This window comes from Mesoplodon bidens (assembly GCF_964165515.1).
Source record: "Mesoplodon bidens genome assembly, chromosome: 10".
Lineage (NCBI taxonomy): Eukaryota > Metazoa > Chordata > Mammalia > Artiodactyla > Ziphiidae > Mesoplodon > Mesoplodon bidens.
In genome coordinates this window covers 7752025-7774816 of record NC_138172.1, presented here as the reverse complement: position 1 = coordinate 7774816, position 22792 = coordinate 7752025, and the positions used below count along the sequence as shown (strand labels likewise).

General features: G+C 54.0%; 1 protein-coding gene across 5 annotated transcripts in view; it reads left to right on the top strand.

Moving 5' to 3' along the window:
- MTMR14 (myotubularin related protein 14) overlaps positions 1-22644 on the top strand; it is a 43572-nt gene extending 20928 nt beyond the window's left edge. Inside the window, exons 8-19 of one of the 5 annotated variants that reach the window (XM_081245009.1) lie at positions 543-613; positions 1192-1266; positions 5049-5115; positions 6016-6101; positions 6375-6451; positions 6707-6743; positions 9406-9476; positions 10195-10253; positions 10407-10545; positions 11239-11418; positions 19021-19176; positions 22049-22643. In XM_081245009.1, coding sequence (XP_081101135.1) covers positions 543-613; positions 1192-1266; positions 5049-5115; positions 6016-6101; positions 6375-6451; positions 6707-6743; positions 9406-9476; positions 10195-10253; positions 10407-10545; positions 11239-11418; positions 19021-19176; positions 22049-22229 — 1199 coding nt within the window. In that variant the 3' untranslated portion in view covers positions 22230-22643. Of the gene's footprint in view, positions 1-542; positions 614-1191; positions 1267-5048; positions 5116-6015; positions 6102-6374; positions 6452-6706; positions 6744-9405; positions 9477-10194; positions 10254-10406; positions 10546-11238; positions 11419-19020; positions 19177-22048 lie in introns of all 5 variants that reach the window. The other 4 variants (XM_081245008.1, XM_081245012.1, XM_081245011.1 and 1 more) reach the window with 4 other exon arrangements.
- Positions 22645-22792: the final 148 nt, after the last annotated feature.

The window sequence follows — 22792 nt, the reverse complement described above, 5'->3', positions numbered from 1 at the left end:
TGGTGCTATCACACGCTCAATAAACTATAATACAGTGTAAACATAACTTTAATATGCACTTGGAAACCAAAAAATTCATGTGGCTTGCTTTATTGCGGTGGTCTGGAACTGAACCATCAATATCTCTGAAGTGTGTCTGTATCAGGAGGGAGGGTGATCCTCCATAACTAGGTAAGTTGCTGAGAAAGTGCTGCCAGGGCTCCAGTTGTAAACTGCGCTGTTGTTCGCTGGCTGTTGGCACTTCAGGGACTTGTAGGGCAAAGGGACCTGAAATGAGAGAAAAGTGACCAACAACCAGTGAGCACAGATGGAGAGAGATACAGAGGTGTGCAGGCAGGGGCTGCCTCATCGGGAAGGTCTCTGGCTAGAAACCCAAGGATCGTTGGAGGCTCCCGCTTGCCCGGTCCAGCCCCCACTCGTGTCAGCTGGGGCCCAGTTTGGAGTGTGTGCGCTGGTGGCCGCCCTGGTCCTCCAGCACCCAGGGGCATCTTAGGACACTGGGCCAGGAAGGGTGGTGTCATGACTCTGCCCTTCTTTTCCAGGCTGTGAATTTTTCAAGGAATATAAGGATCGGGATTACATGGCTGAAGGGCTCATTTTTAACTGGAAGCAGGTATGAGCAATAACGTTCATCAGCTTGGGTCTTCTGTTTGTGAAGGGAAACCAGCTAGTAATCTTCTTGGGGAAAACAGCTACCCTTCTCCTTTCTTTGCTCTTCCCTGAATGAGTCTCATTATTTTTCTCTCTCTCCTCCTTGTATGTACATGTATGTACATCCTATATACTTTTCTCTCCCCCTTTAATTTCTCCCTTTCTTTAAAAGAGTTTTCAGGGACAAGGTAGGAAAAGTCCTTCATTTTTGCTCCGCTGTCTGTGTGAAGAGCTCCTCCCCAGTGGGTGAGAGCAGCCCAGGAGCTGCCGGAGGCTGAATACGGCTGATCACCTCTGTGTCAGCCGTAAACACTCAAACGGCCAACTGAAAAGCTCCACTTGGCAGCAGTATCTGGTCCCTTTGATTTTTAAGCTGTCACTCCCAGGGTGGCACAGGCATCTGGCCCTGAGAAGGCGAGCACTGGGCGGGGGACATCCTGCCTGCCTGTGGTAGCCACAGCTTCAGGGCCTCAACCTCCCTGGTCATCCTGGCTTCTCCTGGTGGACAGCCTGCATCTCACAGTGTCTTTCTGTCCCCAGGACTACGTTGATGCCCCTCTGAGCATCCCCGACTTCCTGACTTGCTCTCTGAACATTGACTGGAGCCAGTATCAGGTGAGAGGACCCCTGGTGCCTGCCCCACAAGTCCCTCAGGCAGACACCTGAAGGCCTGGCTTGTGACCTCTGACCTCCTGGGAAAGGAGGAGCTGCTTACCTGTTTAACTCTCTCTCCTCATTTCTTGGCCCAGAAAATCAAAGCTTTCTGAACATGACTCACTAAAAGATTTGCATCCACCAGGGGGTTCTGTTTCCAGAGGAGGACCTCATGGAGTTTGCTTTTCCAGCTCTGGGATTTAGTGACTTTTTTCATTTTACCTTTTAAATGCGTGTTCCATCAGAGAAAGTGCAGAGCTACCTGACCTGATTTGGTTATAGAAACCTTAAAATTATTTCCACTGTGCTTCTCTCCTCTTGTCATCGTCTGCCATGGAAGGGTCCCCAGTCTTTTTTTTTTTTTTTTTTTTTTTTTTTTTTGGCTGCATCGGGTCTTCGTTGCTGTGCGCAGGCTTTCTCTAGTTGCAGCGAGCGGGGGCTACTCTTCGTTGCGGTGTGCAGCCTTCTCATTGCGGTGGCTTCTCTTGTTGTGGAGCACGGACTCTAGGCACGTGGACTTCAGTAGTTGTGACACACAGATTCGGTAGTTGTGGCTCACAGGCTCTAGAGCACAGGCTCAGTAGTTGTGGCACACAGGCTTTTTTGCTCCACGGCAGGTGGGATCTTCCCAGACCAGGGATTGAACCCATGTCCCCTGCATTGGCAGGTGGATTCTTAACCACCGTGCCACCAAGGAAGTCCGAAGGGTCCCCAGTCTTACTGGATGGATCCGTCTCTCTACCATGTTTAGCCCACTGTACACGCCCACAGGCCATTAGCAGTGCCCCTGCCACTTGCTTCAGCCAGGACAAATAGCCTCATTCTTCCCACTGCCTTCCCCATGTCTGTTCCCTCTGCCTGGCTGGCCCTCCCAGCCTCCTCTGGTCTGGCTGACACACTGCCTTCAGGATTGGGCTCGATTGTCCACTCCAAGAAGAATTCCCTGATGTGCCTCCTCACCCCCATCCCTAGAGAGGTTGGATGCTTGCATCTACATTCCCATTAATCCAGGCTCTGGGCTCGGCCTGGCCTCTCTCGGTGATCCACACCTACTTCCTTTTCCAAGTGTCCCGTCATGCAAGCACTTCAAACTCAAGCTGCCCAAAATGGAATTGGCCACAACCCACAGCACCCCCAGGCCCTCCACCATTTACCCAGATGCTCAGACTCGAAAAATGGGGGCTCTTCTCCCCAACATCCACGGCTGGTCCCATCAGTTCTGTAAGTCTCTGCCCCAGGGGAACTCCCCAGTCCTTCTTGCCTCCATCTCTTAGGTCACTGGCCTAATGCAGGCCACCATCGTCTCATGGCTGAGCGTGGGCCCATGTTGAAGGGGCAACCGACTGGAAATAGTGAACGTAAAGCACGTGAATAGGGCCTGGCAGAGCGCGATACTCAGATGATGGGGCAGGGTCGTCACTGTCACTCCTTCCTTCACAGCTGCCACTGACTTTCCTTTTTCCCTCAGGATAAGTCCAAGGACCCTTATGTGGTCCACCCAGCTCCACGTGGTCCAGGCTTGTTCTTGTGACTCACTGGCTGTCCCCTCCCTCTCCTCCAGCTACCCTGACCGCCTCTCCACCCCTTAGGGAAGATGCTCTCCAGGTTTGCACATGCTGTTCTCTCTGCCACAAACACTCGTGTGCTTTCCCTCCCCTTTTCTCGCATGCATGTCACCATCTCCAAGAAGCCTTCCCTAAGGGTCCCCATGGATCAGGCTAGGCTCACCTCCCCAATTAACATGGTCCTGCAGCATCTTAGAGGGCTCCTTTTAATTAGCACACCTGCAGCAATTCACTTTGCCTTCCCTTCCCTCCAGCCTCCGGGCTGGAGTCATTGTGTTCACTGCTGTGTCCCAGGGCCAGGCCCACAGTCACGTTCACACCACTGTTTCCCATTGCACGAGCTGTAGTGCATGTGTGGCTGTTGCTGACCTCTGTGTAGCCAGATGGAATTCCATAGAGCTCTGCTCTTTCATTCTGTGCCCGAAGACCCCTTCCAGTGGCTGCTGCTCCTCAAGCTGGCCCCTGACTATGAATAGTCAGTGAAGGAGCATTCTACAGGTACCTCCTAGTCCCTAAGCACGAAGCCTTACAGATGCAGAGGTGCCAAAATGGCCTCCGCCCTCACTGGGCTCAGTCTAGGAAAATTCCAAGGCAACAGCATAACCGTCACCTGCGTAGTAGGGGTATTGACCAGTGGCCACAAAAGAAGACTCTGTAGAGAAGATAATGGGGCTGGGCCTTTAAAGGATGAGTAGGAGTTTGCCAGCCAGGGAAAGAGTGCACCAGGCATGGAAACGTAAGACCTATATGTGGGACTCACCTCTGTACCTGGAGGCTTTGTCACGGCACACATAGGTCGAGAGAGTCAGAGGTGAGCCTGGATTTTCATGCATTTCCCAGGTCCTCTTCTGTTTCTCACTCTGGTATCTGAGGAAGTGTTCCTACAGTGCAGTGTGTGACCTTGGGCCTCTGCTGACCCAGCGCTCCCCAGGCTGTGGTTCCTGCCCCAGCCCTGGGCACGGTGGCCAGCGGTGTCTGCTGCCACTCCTTGGTCATTTGTGTCCCCTTCAAACAGCTGCCGTTGTGGGAGCTGCCCTGCGGGCTCGTCCTTGGTCACCTCCTGCCCTCTCCCGGCCACTGCAGCCCTCCCCCAGCCAGCCTGACCTCCCTGCACACCTGCTGCGTAGCTCCCGCCTCTCCTGCTTCTCCTCACCCGCTGGAATCACAGCTCGGAGGAAATCTCTTAGCAGTGGTGTGTCTGACATGTTGAACCAGATGAGTGGAGAGACCTCCGAGCCACCATGGGTAGTAATAAGTTTATTAGCACGGCACTGCAGCGGCTTTCTCTGGAGCTCCTGAAAGTGGGTCAGGACTCTCCAGGGTCCGTGGGAAGGTCAGGTAAATGAGCCTGGTTTAAATTCCCGGGAAAACCATTCCAATTACAGGTGCTGTGTTCACCCTCCCCAGGGGAGCACTCTCGCTAGCTGGCATTCACCGCCCTCTCTGCACAGCCCCAGACACTGAGAAGCAGTCATGTTAATAGACTGTCCCCAGCTAGGGGGAGGGGGCCACAGAACTGGGTCGTGCCCCTCCATGGGGTTCCGGATTCCAAAATGGACTGTTTCTCAGAGGGTCTAGTCTGGACCTTTAGCTTGGGCTAGAACAGAGGTTCCGATCTCTATGGCTTTTGCTTATTTTTGCTCTCCCACCTCACGGGCCTCCTGTTTTAAAAGATTTTTGTTTACCAAACAGACTGCATTTGTTACTCATTAGAAGTCTATGCAGTGAGTAGCAATAAAAAACGTATGAAACGTGATTGATGAGAAGGAAATGGCTCTTTCCATTTGGTGACAGTGGCCATGGGCTCAGGGCTCTTTGTCGGTTTCTGTTAATTCCCTAGACAGCCGTGCCTGGAGCCCAGGGCTCAGAGCAGGCTAGTGTCCGGCTGCTGCTCGTGGCTGTGGGGCTGTGGGTTGCCCAGGCTCCTGCACGGCTTCCCCTCCCTCACCCGCACGTTGGGTCAGAGCACACTGAGGGAGGGGCCCGTGGGGGAGGGTGCAGGGACGTGTGAAAAGTGAAGTTTCAGATAGTCTGGGATTTGGCACCTGTGGCCTGTGACCATGAGCCTGGGGTACTTGTTTCCCCAGAATAACTCATAGCATTTTATTTTAAAAATGCTTTAAATTCCCATTCTGAGTGAACACCTATTCATAGAATCCTTTTATTTTTCTTCAACAGAGTTGGGATCTGGTGCAACAAACACAAAACTACCTGAAACTGCTGCTTTCCATAATTAACAGTGATGGTGAGTCTGCCTCTGCTTGCCTCAAGCCATAGGATCTTCTGGGTGTTCCCAGGTCTTGACATCGCGAATGTGTGTTTATTGGGGCCTTTTGCTCTATGGGAGAAGGATTTGGGGATTCCCTTGTCATTGGCAGATTTATTCCATGCCCAAAATTATGAACTTGTTACCATCTGAACCACACTCAGCTGGCCTTTGAGCTTTCAGCATCAGCCTTTTGCCGATGTGTTTCTGCACTGGGTCAGCTGGCCTTTGAGCTTTGAGCATCAGCCTTTTGTGTGGGGCTGCAGGGGCCTCTTTTGGTTCAGAAAGGTGAGAGAAAGTCAATCCTGGCCTCTTCTTGGGCACACACAAGAGCCCCTGGAGGGCCTATTCTCCAGAGGGGACTCCAGCCAGTTTGACTGTTTTGATTGGATGAGCCCATCATGCTCAGTGTCCTAGGGCGGTCTGACTCTGGTTCCTCCATATCAGTCAGGACCTGTGTGGGGTTGCACTTGCTTGAACAAATGGAAATGTATTCGTTTATATAACCAAGAAGGCCCAAGAGCAGAGCCAGGTGCCAAATACCACAAAGAATCTCTCCTTGTCTCATACCCACTGTTTAGTTAGCTTCATGGCTGGCAATCGTTCCAGACTTGTTTCCTGCTGTCTTAACCCCTCCAGAAGAGGGAGACGGCCTCTGTCCCAGAGCTCCTGCTCATTGCCTCAGTTTGGATCCATTGCCCATCCTTGAACCGGTCACTGTGGCCAGGTTGGCAGAAACATCACATGCCTGCCTTTGGAGCTAGGCCGTGGTTCTGGGGTGGCCTGGCTCTCACCCCAGGCCAGGGCGGTGGCACATCCCCTTCTCATCAGCCCGTGTTTGCCTCTCTTCTGGGCCTCCCGTTCCATGTTCCTGTGTAGATGACAGCGGACTGCTGGTACACTGTATCTCAGGCTGGGACCGGACGCCCCTCTTCATCTCTCTCCTGCGCCTTTCCTTGTGGGCTGTGAGTATGGACGGGCTGGGCCGTGGGGTCAGGGAGCATTCAGAGGCCCTTCCAAGATGTACCCTTTGTGAGCGCTGGGACTGTTTCCAGAAAGCAGAGAGGCTTCGGAGCGAGGGACCTCACGTGTCCAGAGCAGGTGTCGTGTTTAACCCCGCTCCGGGGCCTGTCAGGCAGCCTGGTTGTCACGGGGGCGGTGGTTGTGACTCAGCCCCCGAGGCCAGGAGGGGGCCGTCATGGGGAGGCTTCTTTCTGATCTGGGCCCGTCTCTTCCAGGACGGGCTCATCCACGCATCCCTGAAGCCCACTGAGATCCTCTACCTAACGGTGGCCTACGACTGGTTCCTCTTCGGGTGAGCCTTCGGGAACTGTCGGGCTGTGGGGTGCTCCGGTGCTTGGGAACCGCCTTTTTGTGTGCCTGGGTGTGGTGGCCCCTGTGACAGGGTTGAAGGCGAAGACGGTCCCACCCCCTTGGGAAGAGAGAAGGTGTGGTCGGGCCCATCTGAGGCTGGGGTGCCAAAGCCATGGGCTGTCCCTGTGGCTCTGGTCCCCCTTCATCCTCTTGTCTGGGAGGTGCTCGCTTTGACCTCCTCGCCTTCTTGTTTCAGGCACATGTTGGTAGATCGACTCAGCAAAGGAGAGGAGGTGGGTACTGTTCACGGTCCGCGAACACACGTCAGGACTCCGCGAGCTCGGGCTCTTTTACCCCCAAGAGGGACAGGATGATGGTCCGTTTGGTGTCCACACTTTGGGGGCGGTTCCTTGCCTGGTGTGTGCTGGGATCAGGCAGCGTGGCAGGAACAGCACCGGCACAGCAGCCCCGTTCTGAGCCTCAGTCCCCCTCTCTCGCGGAGAGAACACTTACCTGTGACCTTCGTGTGTCAGTCCTCTTCCCCCCGTTCTGTGCTGGCCTTCTTACGGGTGGCCTTGTTTTCTGCACTCAGCTCTGGAACCAGTTTACAAGTCCTTTCCTGTGCCCCTCACCCTCACAGCTAAAGCCAGAAGCTCTTCCCTGTCCTCCCTTGTCTCGTCACACCCACTCGGCAGCTTTCAAGCCCCAGGGCCTTCCGTGCAAGCAGGGTCCGGCCTGCTCCTCGCCACCCGGCCGGTCCCGGCCCGCGGGCTGTGGGTCCCCCTTCCCGTCCGCGCGCTGTCCCTCCTTCCTCCTCTCTGCCCTGTCCACGCCTTATCCTGTAACTACCTTTTCCAGTCTTTGGCTCTTGGGTACTCTTTGTTTTCAGCCTGTTTTCCCTGCACACAGACCTGGAGTCAGACCTGAGTGTGAACCCCAGTTGTGCCACTTACTGCCTGGGTGACCTTGGGTAATGCGATTAACCTTGAGCCTCCCGGTGTCGATTCTGCTGCCTCACAAAGAGAACGAGTCCAGATGCCCAGCGTGGGAGCTGCACGCGGTGTTGGCTCCCCCCGCGTTTTCCTGAGGCATCTTTCTCACCCTCCTGAGGCCGCCTCTTTCTGGGCATCTTCTCTTGTGCATTCTTCTTTTGTTCCTCCCTCTCAGCTGCTCCTCTCCCCTTCTAAATCTCTTTGTTTGAGCACTTATTGCATCCGCCAGGACTGCAGAGCTCATAAGCCTGTTCCTCAGAGGCCTCCATGAACTCTGTCAGAGGTGGTGACTTTGGCACTGAAATCCGCACGTAAAGCCCCTTTGCAGCCTCTCATTTTGAGATTTGCTGGAGCTGGCGCTCCAGTACCTGCTGTCCCCCATGCTGTCTCCCCGTCCCCAGAGCAGGCCAGATTCCTCCTTCAGAGACTGGGCAGCGGATGCGGCTGAGCCCAGTGGATTCTGGACTCAAACCCTGGCCATGTCTCAACATAAACAAGAGGGTCTTCTCAGCTGGGAGGGTTGGCAGGATGTGGGCTTTTCTCTTAGCCCTCCCTTCCTCCCCGCACACACTCAAAACTCTGATACTTTAAAAACTTGCAAAAAGCTGGGGCTTGTTAAACAGCTCCGTACCCCTCCTTTGCCTTTGAGGCTCTCAGAGCACATTAGCATATTAAAGACTAAAAAATCTGTGGTGAAGACACCTATTTAATTTTATGTAACGGGGACTTCCCTGGCTGTCCAGTGGTTAGGACTCTGTGCTCAAGACTCCGTGCTTTCACTGCAGGGGGCCCAGGTTCAATCCCTGGTCGGGGAACTAAAATCCCACAAGCTGTGCGGGGCGGCCAAAAAAAAAAAGTTACGTAACAAAGTTTTCATACTGGCCTGACCTAGGTGCCCTCCCTCTTTTTTTATTTATTTATTATTATTATTTTTTTATTTTTTTTGCGGTACGCAGGCCTCTCACTGTTGTGGCCTCTGCCGTTGTGGAGCACAGGCTCCAGATGCGCAGGCTCAGCGGCCATGGCTCACGGGCCCAGCCGCTCCGCGGCATGTGGGATCTTCCCGGACCGGGGCACGAACCCACGTCCCCTGCATCGGCAGGCAGACTCTCAACCACTGCGCCACCAGGGAAGCCCTTTTTTTATTTTTTGAGGAGATCTTACGGGGCTCTGGGATACCCTGTGGGTATTTTTCCAAGTGAGGGGTTGATGGACCACACCTTGCGGAATCAACTGCAGAGACTATGCACTGTGTGCACTTCACAGAGGCCCGTTGGACCAGGGCACTGGCTGGAAGGGAGAAGAGAGAATTTGCTCACGGAGCTGGGGATGCGGATGCGGGGTCAGAGCTCAGGAGCCTCCTCCGGCTTTTGCCCGCCTCAGACTTCGTCTTGCCCCTTAGAGTTTCTGAACAGTGCAGGCTGTGGGCCAGGCAGTAGCTGCCCCGCACCCCTGGTTTTCCTGAACCACTGTTTCCGGGTATTGCTTCTACAAAATCTGATCTCTTGCCCTTGCATTGTGTTCCTGCTGTGTCCATTAATCTTCTTGCCCCAAAATTCTCTCCCAGCTGTCCTTCCCTGTTAGCCTCTCTCCCTGGGATTCTTAGGAGAGGCTGAGGGGGAGAAGCAGCTGTTCTCTTCATCGTTTTCAGTAGCTTGAGAACATGTGTGTTCAGTTTGAAGATGGTTTGAAACATCACTGGCTTTACCCTCTTGCGTTCTCAGGAAGGAAACACCCTTCCTTCCTTGCCCCAGCCCAGGCACACCTGCCCGACCTCCTAAGCCTTCTCTACCGCCCGTACTGTTTCTATACCAGAATATCCAGCAGGGTCCCCAGAGTAGGGCTGCTGTCCATCAGGGGTTGACCGGGGTCACTGGTTGCCCTCTCCTGGGGGCTCTGCCGCCTAGATTCTTCTCCGTGGAGACGGCTGTCTTCTCACATGTGCTGCTTTTTGGTCTCTCAGATTTTCTTCTTCTGCTTCAATTTTTTGAAGCATATCATCTCTGAGGAGTTCTCTGCTCTGAAGATACAGAGGTAAGGAGAGACCTGCTCTCACTGGGAGCAAGGTGCTCCGGGAGGGGCCACGCTAGGGCTGGGGCGGGGGCGGGGGGGTCCTGCTCGCTGCCTTATCCCTTCCCTGCTTCCCTGCATGCTTGGCAGGCTGGCTTCCTATCCCTGCCTTCCCTCTGAGGGCAGGTAGGGGTACCTGGGGAGGGCCAGTGGCTGAAGAGGCTCATCTTGTGACTAGGAGAGCAGGGCTCGTTGCTGCAGGGAAAAGCCAGCCCAGGGATAGGGGGACTCCCAGCTCCCCATGCCACCACCATGGCAGAAGATTCTCCTGCCTGAGCTGATGGCTTCCTTCCCTGTGCTGCTGTAGAGGGGTGTCTGCACAGCCCACCGCCACAGAGCAGAGTCTGCTTCCAGCCTGGCAAACACAGGGGTCTTGCTTGGTAATTGCTTTAGGACCCCTGTGAGAGTTGGTGTCTTTGCTTGCTTTCCAAGTCCAAGCTTTCCAAATCTAAGCTCGTAGTGTGCTGGACCAGACTTGAGCTCTGAGGGCCACACTGACAGGGGGGCGGCAGGCTTTGCTGGCCTCGCAGAAGTGGGCCTGGCCTTTCTGCAACAGTTTAGGTAGGACCTGTGTCCGTGAGTTTCCAGTGAGTTGGAGCTTCTTTCCCAGGTGGACAGCATGCGGGGGACATGGGAGACCTCAGCCCAATCTGGCATTCACTGTCCTGGCTTCTGTTTATAGGAGGAAGAGTTTGCCAGCCCGGGATGCAGGCTTCACTGTGGAAGATATCTGCATGCTGAGTGAGTCATGGGCCCCAGCAGACTTCCTCTGTATATCTTTCTGATTATAGATCACATAGGGACTGTTTGTTCTAGAAACTTCTGTGTGGAAGAGGTGGGGGGCCCCTAGCAGGAGAAGATATTGTGCTGACTGATGGCACTGGCTTCTTTCAGGACGGAAGGATCGTGGCAGCACCACCAGCCTTGGCAGTGACTTCTCTCTGGTCATGGAGAGCTCCCCAGGAGCCGCCGGGAGCTTCACCTATGAGACCGTGGAGCTGGTCCCTGCAGGAGCACAGACTCAGGCAGCTTGGTGAGGGCCAGGCTGGAACTAAGCTTGCTAACAGCTGTGAGCCAGGGCTCCAGCTCCAGGGAGCCCCAGGAACAAAGGGGCCCCCGACAGTAGGCCTGAGAGCTGAACTCCATGCCCTGCCGTCTCTACTGGGCCTCAGAGGCCAGCCATCTGGTTGCGGGGGGGCACTGCGGGACGAAGGAGGAAGCTGCAGGGCTGGGAAGATAGGGTCGGGTGAGGGGGGCGCTGGTGTTAAAGGGGCTTCCTGGGGGTGCTCCCTTGTATCATTTGCCTGGGAGGTGGGGGGCCAGCTTAGAAAAAGAAAGAAGGCGTGAGTACAAAATAATGATTGGGAATTGGGAGCTTGTTGAGGGTCAGCTCCTGTGAGAATCAGATGACCTTCCCTCTGGACAAAGGGCTCAATATTTTGTATAACATGAGCAGGGAAGGCCAGTTACTAAAGTGTTAGTTAAGAATCTGTTTTCCAGCATGTGCACTGAGGCCAGCAGGCCAGTTTTGATCAGACGTCACATTCCCTCTGTGAAGACACAGCTCGCTGCCCATGGCCGAGCCCAGGGGAGTGCTGAAGTATGCCCACTCCCATGTGGCACTTTTCCAGTGCAAGTAAAAAGTGGGCCCTGAGATTTAGTACAGGTGGGCAGAGGGTTTGCCTGAGGTGGCCCCTTAGCCAGCAACCCTATCTTTCCACTGCAGGAGGAAGAGCCACTCATCCTCTCCACAGAGTGTGCTCTGGAACCGGCCGCAGCCCTCAGAGGACCGCCTGCCTTCCCACCAGGCGCTGGTGGAAGCCAAGTCCTCCAGCTCCTCGTCCTCGAACCATTCTGACAACTTTTTCAGGCTGGGTAGCAGTCCCCTGGAGGTCCCCAAGCCCAGGTGAGGACCTCCAAAGTCCTAATGGTGGGGTGGCTAGCCCTTCCCTGTTAATAAGGCTGGAGAGTGGGGTTCCAGGGCATGCAGCCTGGCGGGCAGTGCACCCAGGAGGCCAGAGGGGATCGACAAGCTTGCAGGCTCACGCACTGTTTGGAGGATGGGTTAATGTTTGGATACAGAGCAGGAGCTGGTTTGCAGAGGGCTTTGAGACTCCCCCTTCCCAGAGCCCTGGTGGATGGGTATCCAGAAGGTGTAGTAGTTGTGATGTCATGGGCAGGGAGTTGGGGCTGCCCCTCCCTCTCGCCTTTGCCAGGTCTCAGCCTCCCTGTGGACCTCACATTCTGATTAAAGAGATGGCCCTAGATCCTCCGAGGTGCTTCTGTCTCTCCCGTTCCTCGTCTGAATGGGTGGGGCACTGGAGAGGACAGACGGTAGGGAGCTAGGCTAGATGTGTGTGGCTGGGGCAACCCTCGCAGGCCTGCACATCTGGAAAGGGAGCAGCTCAGCCAGGATGGACAGGTGTGGCTGGAGTGTGCTGCAGAACTGATGTTTCCTTGGTGAGGTTAAAGCTGAGCACTGGCCAGGGGCTTAGGACTGAGGGATGGCCTGGCATTTGGGGGAGGCATTTCCTTGCTGACCCCATAACACTCCTTCCATGTCATACAGCCAGGGAAGGAGGCCTGTGAATTACTTTGTTTTCTAAGGCCTTGAGAATGTCTGGCCCTTCTGAAGAGAACAAAGAAGTGTGGGACTTAGGAGGTCCTTACTAAATTCCAGGGAGAAAAGACATCTAGCAGAAAGATCGTGAGCGTTGAAGTCCACTCTAGATTCAAGCCCAGCTCTGTTGGATACTGCTCCAGAATTTCAGGTCTTTCCTTGTGGCAGGCATGTTACCAAGGAGGAAACTGAACCCAAAGGTCACAGCTTATTACAAGGAAAACCCTGAAACTTTGGGAACTCTCCTCCCATCCCCGTCCTCTGGTTTTTCCTTTCTGGGCAAAAGCAAGCAATGGAGGAAGGTGGGGACAAGCACCCTCCCCACACAGGCTGAGCAGATGAGCTCCAGGTGAGTGGAGCTGCACTGTCCAGGGGGTCCCGTGTGCTCACCTCTGAAGGGGAGCCCTTCCGCTCGGAGCTCTGCCATGTCCGTCAGCGCTGTAGCTGAGTCTATTAAAGAAAGGCCACAACCCCTCTGTCCCCACGGGTTTGGTGGAGGCAGCTGAGCGGAGATGGTGCCGAGCACACAAGCCCACGTGCCGTGCTCATCCGCGTCCTCTGTGCCACCCTGCTTGTCTGTGCAGCTGTCCTCGGGGCCCCTGTGGGCCTGCTGCGGCACCGTGTGACCCTTCCTCTTCTGGGCCGGAGCTCTTGCTCATCGCCCCTGCCTCCTTTTCTGCCTGTGCAACATTGCTGGACAACTAGGAAGGAAACCAGAAGATTCCTCCTGTCCCCTGGGTCCTCCCTGGTCTTAACTGTCCACCTGCTGGGGGCTCCCACACTGACGCAGCACCCCATCATACACCTTAGCTTTTTATCATTCCCTCTTCCTGACAAAAGATCCTAGTTCCAATCTTGTGGCCATTTCCCTCGGTCTCGCCAGTGGTTATCTGCCTGCACTGGGGGCTCAGATGCTTATGGCTGGCCCAGGATGGTCCAGGAGGCTGAGGAGGATTGGGGGTGTCCTCCTGATCTCACGGCCCTGTGAGCTGGGGCCTGGTGAAGGAGGCTGGAGTAACTGGGCCAAAATGGGGCGCCTTGGAAAGGCGTGAGGTGGACTGCTGTGAGGTGTTTGATGGCTCTGCTGGTTTATTCTGGGAGTGCCTGCTTGTAGCCAGGCTGGGCTGGCCAGGTGACAAGGTTCTGGATTGGCTGCTTGTTTGCCAGAGGATTTGAAAGACTAGTTTATTCAGATTTGGAGCATTCTAATTATAATTACATATTTCCATTAACATTAAAATTAATTTAGTCTCTCTTATTTAAAGTGCCTGAGGGATCTCGTCATTAGCTTTCCTGCTTCTCTTAGGGAACAACAACCAGTCAGCTTTTTAGTGCAGCAGAGGGAACTGTGTGGAAAGAAACCCTTTAGTAAAGCTAGCTGTGACGGCCGAAATTCCCCTTACAATGTGAATTCTCTGGGTTTCCTATGCTCCACATTCCCAAGTTCTACAAACATATCTCTCTTAAGGTAGGACTTCCCTGTGAAAAGAATTGGTGAAGCTTTGTTCAAAGCTAAGAAGTAGGTGTTGGATTCAGAAGAAAGTTCTGTGGGGTGCTGACTCTTAGCCAGTCCCAACCCCGTACCCTCACTGGCAAGACTGGTGGCCCTTTTGCATCATTAGCTTCTACTGCAGCAGCTTCTAACTGAGATGCGTTTCTGGACCATTGTTAAATCTCTCGTCACCTGTAGGGCTGGGGGCTGGGAAGAGGCAGGACCAGTGCTCACATGCCTCTCCGAGCCCTGGTCAGTAAAGTGCCCCTCTCCGAGTGTACTCTTGGCCTCTGCTCCAGAGTCAGACATCTTTAGGGATGGGGGTTGCTAGCATAGCACTGTCCGTGCCTGAGGAGGGATGGCGCTACCACTGAGCCCAGCTGGAAGCCAAGCTGCCTGAAGAGCACATGAACTTGGCTGAGGGACATCCAGCGGCCTGGTTGGTGAGCTAAGTGACAACATAGGCGCCAACTCTGCTGCCCAGATAGCTGCCCTTTCCCCATCCTTCACCACCTACTAACTGCTTGTTATGAGCAATGAGCTCTGTCCCCAGCTATGTTTAATGAGGCAGAGAAACCGGATTGCTTTCTATAACACATAGGGTTCCTGTCTTAACCTTTGATGTGTTCTCCCGTGGGGCCACAGCTTCAGACCAGAGATGAGCGGTGAGAAGCCTAAAGGCATTGCCAGCTTGAGACCCATAAGAGAAAACTTGGAGCCCCAAAAGACTTCTCCTTGGGCTGCTGCAGGAAAGCAGAGGTTCCTGGTTCACACAAACACACACACCTGCACAAACAGACACACAGACACAGACATACCCCAGTGCCTGAAGTCCAGGCTGAGGGAAACATGACTTTTCAAATCTGATGAATCTTGTCCTAGCCGTTTCTGAAGTCACCTGTTCCGTGGGGTGAGGCCCTTGTTGAACCGAAGGATTCTTCCCTAAGGCCCCATTCCTGGAGGCGTTCACTTGGGCAGAGGCTGTGGGACCATCACCTGGAGGCTTGGTAGTGGTGGGGGTAGGTACAAATTAGGTGACATTCAAGCTCTCTGAAAGGCTAGGATTCTGGGTCTTGGCTCAAATGTTCGTTCCCTGCATGACTTCAGGCATGTCACTTGATAGCTTTGCGTTTCTTTTTTCTCATCAGAGGCTTAAATGGGCAGCTACCTGCCTGGGTCCTTCCTAGCTGTGAACCTTCAAGCCCTCTCGGTGAGCTGTCAGATTGGGTGCTTTTAGATGCGAGTAACAGAAAATCCATCTCAGAACAGTTTAAACAATAAAGGAAAACCGTTGGTTTACATTGGAAAAATGCAGCCTTCAGGCACAGCTTCATCGAGGTTCCAACTCCATTTCCCTATGGTTCTTTCCCCTTGCCTCTTTCTACATGCTAGCTTTGTCTTCTGGCCAGCTTCCCTAATGGTGGCCAGCTACTCCACGTGCTTCCCTTCTCACATCCAGGGACCACGTGAAGGCCTCTTTTCCAACCATAGATCAGAAACTCTGTGCTTTATTCCAGTTGGAAGTTGGAAGTGTCCATCCCCGAGCCAATCCCTGAGGCCTCCACCACCTCTTACCAGGAAGGAGGATCGGTGTGCTATGCGGCTAGCATGGGTTTTGGTCAGCCTGGGTTTCAATCCCAGCTTTGCCACTTCTAGCTGTGTGACTTGGAAAAAACACTTCCCTTCTGAGCTCAGTCTTTTTTATCCCGTCTTTAAAGTGGGAGTAATGATCCTGGTCTCCATGAGTTTGGGTTTAAGTGAGACAATGGAGCAAAATACCTGGCACATAGTAATGCTCATCCTTTGCATGAGTACTAGAAATGCTCAGTAAACTGTAGTTGTGGTTAAGACCCGTCCTTATCAGTCTCATTTCTGAAGGACTGTCGGCTGTGTCAGAGCACTGGGCAGCTAGGTAAAAGGCCAGATCAGGTACCTCAGGCCAGACCTTTTTCTCCTCGCCTCAGCTGTGTGGCTTGGGCCAGCTCTGCTTGTGTGGGTGCTCCTGTACCCCCTTCCAAAAGGACCAGCTAAAAGCTAAAACACTTGCCTGAGCTGGCCCACAGCAGGGGTCTGGCAGGTGTGGGGCAGGGTGGGGCCCCTTAGCTCTCTTGGTGCTGTGAACAGGGGCTTAAGCCATACCCACCTAAGGGAGTGAAATATTGCCAAGAAGCCAACCTCCTGGGCAGAGGTCTGGGCCCTGGGGATGTGGATGGATGACCTTGGAAGCACTGTCAGCTCCACAGTTGTCCAGTTTGAGGGTGGCTTGGCCCCGTGTGCCCTCCAGTCCTGTAGGTAGATCGGTGGAGGTAGATGCTGTGTCTGCACTCGTGTAAGGGTATAGGGCAGAAGGGCATGGGGTTTTTTTTTTTTTTTTTTTTTTTCTTTTTGCGGTACGCGGGCCTCTCACCGCTGTGGCCTCTCCCGCCGCGGAGCACAGGCTCCGGACGCGCAGGCCCAGCGGCCATGGCCCACGGGCCCAGCCGCTCCGCGGCACGTGGGATCCTCCCGGACCGGGGCACGAACCCGCGTCCCCTGCATCAGCAGGCGGACTCCCAACCACTGCGCCACCAGGGAAGCCCCGAGCATGGGGTTTTATTAAGGCTGGTTGCGTTACCTGTGTACTGAGGCTAACTTGAAAGTTTTCCTTCCTTCTTTCACTCGGCAGGTGCAGGTGCTTCCTTCTCGTGACTGTTCCCTGTCATCTTTAGGTGCCCCCTCTAGCCAGCTACTCCAGATGTGCACTTACGAGGACCTCTTTGCTTAGCACAGCCCCTTGCTCTCAAACCCAGGAATGCAACGGTTGCTTTGCAACGCTTTCCTTGACAAAAGCCTCAAATACGAAGATTCATTTGGAGCCTGTGTGCTCACTCTTGAAAAAGATGCAAAAGATGGTTGGCTGCTTGCTGAGATTCCTTTGTGACCCCTGGGATCATGCGCCCTGTTGCTGTCTGTGCTGCCTACTCCATACTACAGCTGTCCCCTGGCTGCTTCAAGCATGGTTCTTGCCTGGGGGTGCTACCTGCTGGACGCGGGAAGTACAGGCAAGGGACTAGCCTAGGAGACCAAGAGCCCTTGCTGGGAAGCTCTCTGTAACCATATTCCATATGTCATTTTCCCATTGGAAGTGTGAGTCTCTGATAGCCCTGGGGAGTGGGGTTAGGAGCATAAGAAACCCCCACGTTCCCTGCCCCATAAGTCCCTCATCCTACCCAGCCTCCTCTACTTCACGTTGCTTTCATTCCCTCAACACTCTGCTGTTTAGCAATTATTTTCCCGAAAACTGGAAAAGAAACTCTACCTTAAAGTTTGAGCAAGAGGTGAGATTTGTGGAGCCAGGCTGCCCTCAAGAGGGGTTGCATTGACTGAAGACTCCGGCATGACCCAGAGGAAGCACAGGGCAGGCACCACACGGTGGCGTGTAGCTTGCTCTTGCATGTAGGCAGCTGTCTCTGATTTACAGACAGTTAAGGATCACCAGAGATACAGTGTCTGGCCTGAACCCTACCAAGTTTCTCCATGTAGGAAGAAGGAAGCCCTGCTTTGTCAGTCACTAGGGCTTCCACCAGGTAGCAGACCACGACCTGTCCTCATCCCCAGTGCTGCTGTCTTACACCTTCCAGAGTAGAGCAGGAGCAATGAATATGGCAAGTCTCTATGTTGCGGGGGCGGTGGGGGGGTCCGATTCATGGCGGCTTTAACGTAGAAAGCTAGCTGTTTTCCCTGGTCTCAAGGTGGTTCTGTTGTACAACAAATCTGTAATCAATCTTGGCTTTAAAAATCTCTTCTTGCACTCTGTAGCCGTGGAACCTTGGGCAAGTGTCGTTACCTGTCTGGGCTGCCATTTTCCTGCCTCTAAGAAGGAGATGATTTACGATCAGCAGAGATGCAGCGCTGGCCAGAGCTGCACTCAGCTTGGCAACTACTTGAGGATAAAGCTGGCCTGGGGACCCATGGGGAATGTCACCTCAGTCTAGGAGCCCTTGACTCCAGCTAACTGGGTGGGCCAAATTTTTCAGTTTCCCACCCCCTGTACCACTATTCATGCTTCTGCTCTGTTTCTGGGTCCCTACAGGAGCACCTTCTGCTATTCTTGAATTAAAGAACAAAGGGTCAAGCATCAAAGATGATGCACCTCTGGGGATTGGGACCTGGGGTAGCTGATGGAAGTGCCTTGTTTGATGTTTCCCTGTCTCCTCCCTTCCTCCCCCACCAGCTGGGCTACTGTCCAGAGACAGCAGAGAAGGCTGGGCTGTGAGTGGGGAGGTGGTGACAGTGGTAGATTCCCAATACAGCTTTCCTCTCCCCGCACCCCCCAAACCTCTGTTTGAAAAAGGCCTGATGAAGTTGTCAAGTTGGCTGCCTGATTCATTCCTTCCCTCTGGGCATAGCCAGTGAGTTTGCTGGGTTGATGCCTGTGAATACGAACTTTGGCTCCTGGAAGGCGCTGCAGAGGAAGAGGGCGGGGCTCAGGGCTCCCGTCACCTTCCTCTTCTATCTAGGTCACAGCCCGCACCGTCCCCAAGAGGCTTGTTCTCCCATCTCTACCATAGGACCTCAGTGGCCTGGGTTCTGCATTGCCACCCTGCCAATCTGCATGCCAGGGAGTGTGGGGTGACCCTGCCTCCCTGGTTCCTGGGGCGTTCAGCCTTGCTCCCCTCCTTTTGGTGCTGTTGAGATTTTACTTGCTTTGTCAGCCAGAGCAGGCATGCCCTGATCCCAGGCTTTGGTTGCTGGCTCACCTTTGTCACCATGCTTTGCTCTTGTTCTTTTGCTCCTGTAAGTCTTTGCATGATGCATTGTCCTCACAGCTGAGCCTGCCTTATGGTCTTTTTTTTTTTTTTAATAAATTTATTTTATTTTATTTATTTATTTTTGGCTGCGTTGGGTCTTTGTTGCTGTGCGTGGGCTTTATCTAGTTGCGGCGAGCGGGGGCTACTCTTCATTGCGGTGCTCGGGCTTCTTATTGCAGTGGCCTCTCGCTGCAGAGCACAGGCCCAGCAGCTGTGGCTCGTGGGCTCCAGAGCTCAGGCTCAGCAGCTGCGGTGCATGGGCCCAGCTGCTCCTTGGCATGTGGGATCCTCCCAGACCAGGGCTTGAACCCGTGTCCCCTGCATTGGCAGGCAGATTCTTAACCAGTGCGCCACTAGGGAAGCCCCTGCCTTGTGGTTTTTACTCTTCTTTCTTGGTCATAACCTGTCCAGCTGTTTTTGTACTTCTGGAGAAAATGGTTGATGCTTACAACCATTTGTAACAAATGGTTACAGATGCTCTACCGACAGACCCTTGTGACCCGGTCCCAGGGCCACCATAGCCTCCCCGCCCCACTCCTCCAGGGCCTCCCCTGTCAGGCATATGACTGACTACATCATCTCCCCTCTCTCTCCTCTCTGCCCCAGATCAGTGGACCATCCCCTGCCCGGATCCTCTCTCTCCACAGACTTTGGCAGCTGGCAGATGGTAACAGGCTGTGGCAGTATTCAGGAACGGGCTGTCCTGCACACAGACTCCTCTCTCCCTTTCAGCTTCCCGGATGAGCTCCCTAACAATTGTCTGTAAGTGTCTTGCTTGAGAAGACAGGATGCCCCGCACCCCCCCCCCCCACATCAAAAGCTGGTGAGCCACTGAGTGCTGGCTAGGAACGAGGCCGCAGCAGGCCCCGGGGAGCCGGCCTGGGCCCCCTGCCCCTCCCGAGTGGCTCAGCGAAGTATACGTCACTGCTCCCGGACCCTGAGGTATGAAGGAGGCCTGATGGACTGCTCAGGAAGTACGTTGGAGTGTGTTCACTCTCCCCGGCCCCTAAAACCCATCCATGGGTCTCTTGGGGCACACACCCTTAGAGAAAGCTGGCTGGACTCTAGCTATAAAAGATTCTATTTCTGTCCAAGGCTTTTCCTGACATGAGAACCCTTTGAAAGCAGAACAGTGGAGTAGTGAAAGGTGTATGGTGGAGACCAGAGCCAGAACCGAGCTGGGTTAGCCCGAGGGCTGTGCTCCCAAGCAGCACCGAGGGTTCCTTGCTGTCCCCTCCCCCCTTTTGTCATCTGCTTTTGTCTCTGGTCAGGAAAGAAAATTGGACAGGGATGCCCATCCAAAGCCCAAGCCTGTAAAATCCTCTCCCTCCAAAGCTCCAATGCTGGACTTCCAGTTCTAGCAGAGCAGCTGCCTCTCTGGCTGTCGCCTGCCCCCCTGCCTGCACTGCTGTTTCACGGATGTCAGGCGGGGAGAGCCTCCGGTGGCCTGGGGAGCAGGATCTGCTTCTGGTCTGTGGCTGCCTAAGGGCCTTCACCTCCCCACCGGGTGCTGGGTGTTCATCACCACCACCAGAATCCAGTTCATACCCTCCAGTGCTGACAGGTTGGAGGCAAGTTGCCCTTGGGAGTTGAGAAGGAGTCCTGCTGAGGGCAAGCAGGGGCCAGACCTCGGGATTCCTAGATGGTGCTCACAGGCCCTGGCCTCGCAGCTAGGGAGTAGCCCAAGGACTTCAGAGGCCACTAGGGCCTGGTACAGCCTTCTCTATAGCCAGGCCCTTAAGCCAGAAACAAGATCTCTTAGATTTTTGAGGATTAAAGAAATACTTGTCTGCACCTTTCCGTAGGCTCTTCCTACTTCAACCAGAGAGCCTAAGAGCCATCTCTGGAGGAAGCAGACATCTCTGCCCCTGCTTAATAGCACCCCTCACTTACCTGGTATTAGCCACCGAAACGGGCAGCTCTAGCCCCAGATCCTACAGTTTAGGCCTTGGGTAGCTCTCTGTGCTCCCAGCCAACCCTCAGGTTAGGGGTGGTTCCCAGAGGAGAGCTAGGTTCTCCGTGATCCCATGGCCTCCAAGATTGCAGGATGGGCCTGGGGTCAGGGTTGATTCCTGATGAGGTCACATATTATGTGGGTTCACTGCTTTGGCTTTGGTGTCAGAGAAATTTAATCCAAATCCTAGCTGTTGTGTTTACTAGCCCTGGGGACTTCCCTGGCGGTCCAGTGGTTAAGACTCTGCACTTCCACTGCAGGGGGGGTACAGGTTCGATCCCTGGTTGGGGAACTAAGATCCCGCATGCCACATGGCCAAAAAAACCAAAAAACCAAAAAACATGTTTATCAGTTCTGTCTTGGGATATCAGCCTTGACTTCTCTGAGCCTGCTAGCCCATCTCTTGAGAGGGAATGGCACTATGGTAGCTCCAGTCTCTGCCTGCCATATGTCCTCAAGTAGATCACATACCCTCTCTGGGTTCCAGTTACCTTGTTTCTAAATAGGTTGTGATCTCTCCCCTTTCTGCCTCCTAGAAATAGGGGGCAATGAGAATGCATACATATGGACCTTTAGATGTTCCCTGTGAATATGAACTACTATCTGTATTTCTCCTGGTTGTATGCTCTCAGGAAAAGCTAAAGAAGTACACATGGTCTCCAGCCTATGTAAAACCTAATTTGGAAGTAAAGAAAATCTGGGGCCACGTATCTCCCCCACATGCCAAGAGAGACTTCGGAGTTGTTCATGGTATTGCAGGAATCCAGTATCAGCCCCATTTTCTTAGTGCTGCTGCTAGAGCTATTTGACTTTCCTTCGCCCTGCAACCTGCTTCTGCTGCTGCTGCTGCTTTTCTCTCTCACTCTCACTCTCTCACTCTCTCTCACACACCCCCCACTCCCACCAATCTGTTTTCCCTGGGTCTGTCCTCCCCATACTTACCCTTGGACACTCACTTATCCTCATATCTCCATGTGCTACCCCAGGCCCTAGGTGCAAGTCATTTGGGCTTGGGAACTGGGGATATTGCTGCTGCTTCTAACAAATTTGCAGGAGGGGTTACCCAGTGATTGGTCTCTTAGGGGAAATTTTGGAGTGAGTTAGTGGTCAGGGCTGGTCTTGGTGCTTAGGTGGATGGGAACGTGAGGGCCCATCTCATGTGGGTCTGTGACCTTTCCTCTAATTCTGTGTCCCTCCTACCCCTAGACTTCAGAGGTTGAGTCCAGAGGTTGGGCGTGGCTGGTATCTCAGGCCTTTTCTATTAAAGACTCTTCAAGTCATCAAACAGCCTTATGTGGAATTCACACTTGTTCCCCTTCTTGACTTGTGATAAGTGCCTGTAGAGGCCAGGGAAGGAAAAGCAGATAGAATGAGAAAAGAAGTCCTGCTGGAAAAGCCAGCACCTTCCTAGCTGTTTACCTGGGGACTGTAGTGACTGAAGGTGAGGACTCTGGCCTCTCCAGGTAGGAACAGCAGCCTGAGAGCTGAGAGAGAGTTTAAGAGAGGAACAGGGCCAAATATTTGGGGCCTGAACCACAAGTGTATTATGGCCACGGGGCAGGTGCTGGCCTTCTACTGAGGAATGCAGAAGGATAGGCAGTGGGGTAAGGATGAGAATGTTGGATCCTGCCCCAGGGTTATGCATTAATTCTCTCTCTTTCCCTCCCTCCCTCCGCACAGGCTTACAGCCCTGAGTGAACGGGAGACTCGGCTCCAGGAGGTGCGCTCAGCCTTCTTGGCTGCCTACAGCAGCACAGTGGGGCTTCGGGCAGCAGCCCCCAGTCCCTCTGGTGCCATCGGCCTGCTGGAGCAGTTTGTCCGTGGTGTTGGACTCCGGGGCACCGGCAGCAGCACGTTATGAAGCAGCCAGCTCATGACAGCTTCCTGCTCCTCTCTCACCTGAGCCCTAAGCGGAATCAAAGCCATGCCCAGCCAAGGGGTGCTTCAAGGTGGGGGGAAATCTCCCCTTCTCCATCATGCACATGGTAGCCCCAAGGCTGAGCAGGGCCAAGGACGGGGTTCTCCCCCACCCCAGCTTCCTGACTGGTGTCCGCCACCCTACTTGTCACTGCCTCCCACCCACCTTAGTCTTTGCCAGGATTCCTGTCAACTCTCAGAACTATGTAGGGTTTCCCTGGGGCCTTGTGGAGGCCGAGACTTCACAAAAGACCCCCACTTTCCATTCTCGTCTCCTGGGGAGGAGGGGTCACCCGCACTGAGAATGAGGCAGTTTGACACAGATCACAAAATGAAATCAAAGCCTTTTTGAACAGCTACTCTATCGCATTATCATTTGGCTCCTGTCTTTGTGGAGTTATTTAGAAGGTTCTCCCTGTCCTTTTTGCTGGGGGGAGGGGTACAGATGACGCAGGAAGGGAGCTGGAGACTTGGGTGTTCCCCTTAACTCCTGAGCCATGAGCGTCT